This window comes from Neopsephotus bourkii, unplaced genomic scaffold (assembly GCF_033783945.1).
Source record: "Neopsephotus bourkii isolate Nb327-2 ecotype Australia unplaced genomic scaffold, CSIRO-AGI_Nbou_v1 NB_620, whole genome shotgun sequence".
NCBI classification, from domain to species: Eukaryota; Metazoa; Chordata; class Aves; order Psittaciformes; family Psittacidae; genus Neopsephotus; species Neopsephotus bourkii.
This window is the reverse complement of record NW_026901120.1, coordinates 1,100,049-1,108,190: the sequence shown is the minus strand read 5'-3', so window position 1 is coordinate 1,108,190 and position 8,142 is coordinate 1,100,049. Positions and strand designations below refer to the sequence as shown.

The following is an 8,142-nucleotide window of genomic DNA, read 5'->3' as shown; positions in this document are numbered from 1 at the left end:
GAACAGAAGCAATAAGCTGTCATACACACAAGCAGCTTTTTAACTAATTCAAAGCCTGGTTTATGCACTCAACAGTCTCTATGGGCATGGTCAATGCAAGCCAGCATAGCAAGAGGGAAAGCATGCTGGCACATGGGGTTACAGTTCATCCCTTCCTCGTATGGCACATGTGTGGCATTTGCTACCATCAACAGCAAAAGAGAAGAAAACCAAGATGCTGGCAGTAGACATCTGCAGTACCGTGCCTCAGGGCTCACTTCCTTGAATTTCATGTTAGAAATTTAAGTGGATCTTGCAAAACCTGGATGTTCCCAAAACCTGACATTTCAGACTCAAACTGCGCTCTCTTCTTCCCTGCAACCTACCTGTACCCAGGGATTTCACCCTATTTGAATCTGAAGGCTTTTAAAGCATATTTATATGTTTCAGGCTGCACTAACTGGTGAATAGAACCATAAACTGGTTTGGGTTGAAGGGACCTTAAAGCTCCTCCAGCTCCAACCCCTGCCATGGGCAGGGACCCCTTCCACTGGAGCAGCTTGCTCCAAGCCCCTGTGTCCAACCTGGCCTTGAACACTGCCAGCGATGGGGCAGGCACAACTGAATAGAAGAGCTAAATAGAAGAGCATGAGGAGCTCCTGCTGTGTCTGTGTGTTGGTAATTCTGGTGAAGCAAAACCGAGAGCAGGCTGTGAGCTGCAGCATACCTGGGTTGGCAAAAGCTCAAATTTGAAGGGGTGGGAAGGAGGAGAAAAAGCACTTTCTGCCTGCGTCAGTTAGGAATTCTCAGCCTTCAGAGGGCTGCCAGCAGACTCAGTTATGCCTTGGTAAAACAGAAAGGAAACTATTGCAGGTATTACAGCTATCTGAAGGGGGCCTGTAGGGATGCTGGGATGGACTCTTCATTAGGGACTGTAGTGACAGGACAAGGGGTAATGGGTTAAAACTGAAACAGGGGAAGTTTAGATTGGATATAAGGAGGAAATTCTTTCCTGTGAGGGTGGTGAGGCACTGGAATGGGTTGCCCAGGGAGGTTGTGAATGCTCCATCCCTGGCAGTGTTCAAGACCAGGCTGGATGAAGCCTTGGGTGAGATGGTTTAGTGTGAGGTGTCCCTGCCCATGGCAGGGGGGTTGGAACTGGATGATCTTAAGGTCCTTTCCAACCCGAACTATTCTGTGATTCTAGGATTCTATTTTCATCCCTTTCATAACAGGGGAGGGAAAAAATCCCTTGCATTGCTGAGTCAAACACTTCCTCTTTAATGAAAACTTTATTAGATCCCAGCATGGTTACAAGCTTGGAAATTGCTTTTAGGGAGTTTGATGAGTTTGGGAGCTAGGATTTAAGTCACTGTCTTTTCAATTTCATCTCATTCAATCCACATTTAATTCGATTGTGCTGCGATGCTTACTTGCATTTTACCATTTTGCTACTTTCTCATCCTTTTGCAAGCAAGACCTCCCCTAACTCCAGCATCATTCCTAAGCACAGCACAACAGGTATTTGTAAGCCACAAGGTATCCTGCAAAGCTGCAGTGTTTGGGGTGGGTTTGTGGGGTTTAATCCCCTCCAGACATACAGACTGCCTAATGCACATGTTGTACCTCCAGACATACACACAGCCTAATGCACACGTTGTACCTCCAGACATACACACTGCCTAATGCACACGTTGTACCTCCAGACATACACACTGCCTAATGCACACCTTGTACCTCCAGACATACACACTGCCTAATGCACATGTTGTACCTCTGTTTCTGAGTGGTTTCCAGCACCATGGGAGATGAGGAAAAGCTCTCCCCTGCCTCACTTACCTCCCATGTAGTTTGCCCAAGGAAGAGGCCCTTCATCACCTGCATCAAACAAACTCTGCCCTTGGCTTTTCTCCCCTTGTCCTGCTTTAACTCTTTCACCTGCCATCAATGCCAAATCAAGCAACTGCAAATTGCAGCCACCTTTCTGCAGCCTGATTTCCTGCCAAGGGAATAAACCCACCCTTGGCTACAGCCAGCAACAAGCAAAAGGTGAAGCAATGGGCAGGCCACGTGCATTGCTTCAGTCCTTGGGCTGTTGTTCGGTTACAGAACAAGGCTGCAAACCCCATGGAATGCAGCGTGGTGGGAACACATCTGAGGGTGCTGAGGCGCTGGCACAGGGTGCCCAGAGAAGCTGTGGCTGCCCCATCCCTGGCAGTGCTCAAGGCCAGGTTGGACACAGGGGCTTGGAGCAAGCTGCTCCAGTGGAAGGGGTCCCTGCCCGTGGCAGGGGTTGGAGCTGGAGGAGCTTTAAGGTCCCTTCAACCCAAACCAGGCTGGGGTTCTATGACAAAGAAGAGGTTTGAATCCTGTGGAACAGAACTGCTCTTGGGTCTCCTTTGGGATGTGAAACCAGTCTTCACCCACGTAGTGCCAGTGCAGGCACAGCATCGTGGCTGAGAGCCCTGACCCAAAGCTGTATCTAACTTGGGTTCCCAGGTTTTAATTGCACAGAGAAACAAAGCGGTCAGTGGCTCCCAGCAGCACAGAGTGGGCAGCAAAAGAGCCAAGAACACAAAGGATTTCCAGCTCCTGGCTATAAACCAGAGCATCACATTCCCTCTCTTCCCAGAAACGACACTCGAGGTGGCCTTGTTCATGCTCCAGTGCTCTCTTCTTCTCCTTTTTCCTGTAATCCTGCTTAGCCACAACATTATAGGCTTTATGACGTTTTCTGTTCAGGCCCAGTGAAGATTGTAAACATCTGCCTCTCACTGTTAATCCTGAAGGGAGAGCAGCAGCACACAGCAGTATCTGGGATGCATTAATGAAGCTGGCTGATAAAACTGGGGTACAAAGGTCTCATTTCATGGGTTGCCTAATCAGAGGTTTCCAGTATGAGCTTGGCTGTGATGCTCAAGTGCTATGTCCACCTTCCTTCCATGAAGCAATAGCCATGGTGGGAGGGCAAAATATCCATCTGCCCAGATATGTTGTGAAGTTCATGGAAGCTCTTTGCCTCTTCTCCACCCAAGTTATCTTCAGGATTGTGCAACAGGCAGGGACAGAAACAAACAGAGCTTTAAATTTGGGTTTAATATTCATGGTTTCATCCTCAAGAAAGACAAACAAAACATGCAGCTGCTATTGCACAAGAGGTTGGCTCCTCTACACCACTGATTAGTGTGGTGGCACACCTCGAGGGCCTCTCTGGGTTCTTGCGCTTGGCCTGGATGTGCAAACAGGAGAACTGAGGCCACATAAATCCCCTGGATTGGCTGGAAAAAACCCTGGATACAGCCTCTGCAGAGTATAAATGGAAAACAGAGTATTTGGGACCTTCCACTCTGAAAGCAGAGCTCCCGAGGCAGCATGGCGATGGGCAGAGTCACAGCGGTCCTCCTCGTGATTGTGATCTCCAGTGGTGAGTTGCCTGCGTTGTAATGAACATTGCTCATTGCAACCTGCCCTCTTTGTTGTGCTTTTAATGAGGGGTAGCTCTAAGGGTTTAGGAACTGATTTGTTCTCTGCTGTTTTCTTGCTTTGGAAAACAACCCTTGTCCCACTGCATGGAAACCTCCATGGGAAAATCCCTTTTGGGTACGGTAAAGAGTTGTGGCAAGATTTTGTTGGAGTAATAATGTTGAATGGGTAAGAGTCAGCTGAGGCACATGCTCACTAGCAGCATGTATGTTTTCTCACAAGCCTTCCCCTCAAAGATCAGCCCGCTGAGCTTAGAGTGTTCCCAGAGACGCTGCAGTGTTGAATGTCATCACCTTTGATTCCACAGAGAATACACAACTCATCAAACTAAATGAAGACTACCTAGAATAAAGGGCTGTTTTGCTTGAGGAAGGCATTAGAGGTTTCCTGCTCCCTCATAGCAGCAGGCCTTCAGTGCCAGCACATCATCTCCCCTGTTTGCGTGCACTCCCAAGCCCAAGCCAAGCTGTCCACACACACCAATAAGCCTCAATTTGTTGCTTTTTCTTCCCAGCCCCGTTTCTGCCAAAGCATCCCATGGGAAGCCTTGGTAGTTTTGGGAGGGGAGCAGGGCTGTCAGATGCTTGTAGGAGGTACCAAGGCAGGCGTTGCCTTTCCCCCCTTCTTTCCCATGTCTTCCATCTCTCAGACATCATCAGGGCTTTATCATCAGCATGGATTTGACAGTGGGTGGTGATAGCTGGAGTCTGGAGTGAAAACTAGGAGGATGTTCGTCTAATCCCCTACTGATTGCTACTTCGAAACAGTGATACAGAAACACTGGGAGATAGAAAACTCAATTAGTAAAAGGTGGATGACCGCTTATATTTTTGACTGGATCCCATGTTAGGAAATAGGAATGGATTCGGTGGGTCTCCCTAAGCCTCATTTATAGTTCAATGTCTCAAAATCCTGGTGGCTCAGCTCACCTTCCAGGCAGAGAGATCCCATAGTTCCAGCCTCATGACTGGCATTGTGAGTGCAGCACAACCCGTCTGCCATGGGGCAGTGGGAGAGGAGTGGGTCACCCTGTGATGTCCCCTCCAGATCTATTTGTTCCGCATTTCTGCTCTGAGATTGCTGCTGTAAGTACCCTCAAACATCACAGGAAAAAGCATGAAACAAAAGAATGCTGTTTCATGTCACCCCTAATATTAACTTACATTAAAAGACGAGCAACTTTCAAGTTCCCAGAAGCCTGATCCCTGATTACAGCAAAGTCCAAAGGGACCTTGTTGTTGAGTAAACAACACAGGCTGAAAAATCCCCTTTCTAGCTCGTGGCTTTCATCTTCTGTTCTTCTCTTTTCTTCTTTTCCAGCTACTGCAGCACAATGGGCCAAAATCTGCTCCAGTCAACCCTCAAACAGAATCAGAGGCTGTGACTCCCATGGCTGTGGCGGATACAACAACCCCAGGTGCTGGGATGGGATGATGGGAGATGGATGTGCTTAAAGCTTCCTTAAAATAGGAATAAGCATGAGAAAATGGGCAAGAGGAGGGTTTCTAGCACTCTGCTGTGGGCTAACCCCATCGCTCTTCTTCTTCAGAGGAGGGAGGAAGCACAAGGGAGTGGACGTGGTATGTGAGGATGGCTCGGAGGTGTACGCACCCTTCACAGGGAACATTGACAAGAGAGCCAGGCCCTATGGAAACAACAATGCCATTGACAACGGGGTCCAGCTGTCAGGATCAGGTACTGAGCTAAAACGTGTGTCTTGCAAAGTCTGACTGCAAAACGCTTCGATTCATTTACAGAGCTTTAAAACAACCCAAAAATCATGACCCCAACCTGAACTGTGGGTGCTTGCAAGTGAATCCATGGGAAAACTAACTTGGAAACCTCTATTAGGGAAGCCAAAGGATGAAGCTGGTCCCTTTGCACATTTTGGATAATTAAAGGAACCCACCCTAACTCCTTTCCCCTGTTCTTTTCCTATTCTCTCTTCTTGATGCTATAGGAGCATCATTTTCTGTAACTGTTCTTGCTGCTGAATCTCTTTATAATTTTATTGTCATTTGTGTTTTGCTACTGAACATTATGATTTTTCCAGGCTCATTTCATAAGAGCAAGTTTCCCTCTCTTCTCTTTCCCTTTAACAGGATTCTGCATTAAGATGTTTTACATCAGGCCCATCAAGTACAGTGGCCCCATCAGGAAGGGGGAGAAAATCGGCGTCATGCTGCCCATGCAGAGGGTCTACCGAGGAATTATATCCCATGTCCACATCCAGAACTGTGACTTCACAGATCCTACTCCCAACCTGTAAATGGGAGGCTGCACATCATAGGCAAAGCCTTCAGCCTCCTATATGTATTCATTAAATTGCTTGGGTAGCCACTCTAGTAAAGTCAAAGCCACTGAGCCTCAAATGGATGTTCCACCTAAAAATTATCCATGAGCAATATGCTGGTGGTCATCTGAACATAAAGAGACTCAGAGTAAGGTATAACAGAAGCTTTAACACTGTTATCATATACTGCATGTCATGGCACTCGCAGGTGAAAGCTGAAGCAGTGGGGAATGGGTGGCTGGGAGGTGATGGACCCTTGATGCTCAGCTGCAGCTCTCTCCTCTTGGACTTCCCTGCTCTTTTTGCAGCCAAACACGAAGGTTTCTTCAATAAGCCAGAAATATCACTTGTACTAACATATGGAAAATCACATTATTAAAGGGCTGCCTCACTACAAATGGCTTTGAGTTTCTTCGGTGCTGTCACAGTTTGGGCTGGGTTCTGCTTTTTTTAATACAGCTGGGGAGAAAAGCCCATGTATAAAGCTGAAACCTCAACCTTTCCTGGGGCCCATCACCAACAACATAAACCACCATTAATGAAGTAACTCATTCCTTTTCCCCTGACTCCTGCTTCAGCATTGCCTTGGCAAACCCACGCTGCCTTTTGTCCAAGTGAGGCATTTCTTTCCATTAGTAAATCAGCTGAAGACTTTCCCAGGACAACAAGCTCTTGTTAACAGGACAGGGCTTTTGAGGCCAAGACTACCAACATGCTACTGGGAGTCTCAAGAGCTAAATGGCTTTACAAGCACTGCAGGCTCATGTATTTACCATCACAACTGCAAACTCTGATCAGCTGCTTCAGTGGGAGCTGCGTGTGTCCTGACAGCAGGTTTGTTTCCCCTAAGAAACTACAGAAGGATACTCACTGCATCTGTGAGAAGTGCTTAATGTGCCGTGTCCCATTCACCTCCCACAGCAACCACTTTAATTTTGCTATGAGTGAAAAATCAGCATGTCCCTATAAATATACTGCAGGGGCAGAGAGCAACCAGTCACTGCAGGAGAGTCAATACAATTGAACTTGCAGTGAAAAAGCACTTTTCCTTACACTGAAAGCAGAAACATTTCAGTCTCAGAAGCATTTCCTCCTGTACATTAAGGACAGCAGCTCAGTGTTTTTGTGGTGTTCCCCACAGGCTGGTTTCACAAACCTTCTGCAGGGAGCTATTGTTTAACCAGAGCTTCTCCAGCAGCAGCACAGGGAGGTGCAGTGCTTTGGGATGCAGGATGCTCCTGAAAGAGGTACAGGGCAAACACTAAAGCTTCCAGTTTAGGTGGGAGGGAAAAGCAAATACACTTACTGGCTTAGGTTGCAAAGCAGCTGGGGCAAACAGCATCAGTAAATCCAGCTTTATCTTTTCAGTCTAGTAAAACACTGGCTGTGGAGGGAGGGAAAGGACAGTTTGTAGCTGACTCTGGAAAGGAAATAAAGGGCTGGTGAAACACACAGATGTAGAAATAATCAGGGTGAAGGAAGTAACCTGTGGAACAAGGCCTTTCAGGGAACAGCCATGCAGAACTGCTCTGCTTCTGCACCAGTTCTGCAGGGATCCTTCCATTGTTACCCCTTCTATTTTATAAGTTAGGACCACAAGGTCCCCCTGCCTAAAGCTGCAACCCAAATCTACACTGTTCTCTTCTGTTTCACCAAGTGTTAGAGGACTCCTGAAGGGTTCAGCCAGAGCTTTGGCCTCCCCATAAGACAGGACATAGGTAGCAAAAACAGTTTGTGTTCCTCAATCCTCATTAAAACCTGCCTAACTGAGGCTTAGCAAGGATGTTAACAAAGGCGAAAGAAGTCCAAGATGGAGCCTTCCATCACAATTGTACACTAGCACAACTTCAGCTGCATCTTCAGCTCGTGCTTTGCAAAGGAGGAAGGCAACTTACTCGGGTCTCCTGCAGCCTGAAACCTGCTTTGGAATGCCATGCCCAGCCCTGCCTTTTGCCTGATCAGCTAGCGCAACCTGCTGACTTCCCAGCGATACTACAATATATAACCGTGCACACAAAGCCTTGCTAACCATGGAGGCAAAATTCCTCTTATCTCAGCCTTGTCCATCATCAGAAGCCTGAATCAATAGAGACTGCAGTTTAGTTTACGCTGTGCCAGCTTGCTTTCACCATGAAAGCCTGTGTTGCTAATTGCAGGAGGGAATTCTTCTACAGTTAAGTTTTAGAACATATTTTGCTTTATAATAATTAACACAAATATTATTAGCTTTTCAGAGAAACCTTTTAAGGTCCTTTAAATACTGCACGCATATCAGCTGGGAAGTGAGGACTCAGTATCGACATGTCCCCATGCTGAACCCACTGCACTAGCCAAGAAGACAAAGTCAATTACTTTGTAAGATACATTTAGGAAGAGGATTTACCTTT

The 8,142-nt window shown here is 47.0% G+C and overlaps 1 protein-coding gene across 1 annotated transcript; it reads left to right on the top strand.

The window, feature by feature from the left end:
* Positions 1 to 3,336: 3,336 nt before the first annotated feature.
* LOC133211575 (leukocyte cell-derived chemotaxin-2-like) lies at positions 3,337 to 6,153 on the top strand. The gene is made up of 4 exons (XM_061352037.1): positions 3,337 to 3,403; positions 4,783 to 4,879; positions 5,012 to 5,157; positions 5,565 to 6,153. Exons 1-4 carry the CDS (start codon positions 3,352 to 3,354, stop codon positions 5,729 to 5,731), a joined length of 462 nt encoding a protein of 153 aa, XP_061208021.1. The 5' UTR covers positions 3,337 to 3,351; the 3' UTR covers positions 5,732 to 6,153.
* The last annotated feature ends 1,989 nt before the right edge of the window (positions 6,154 to 8,142 follow it).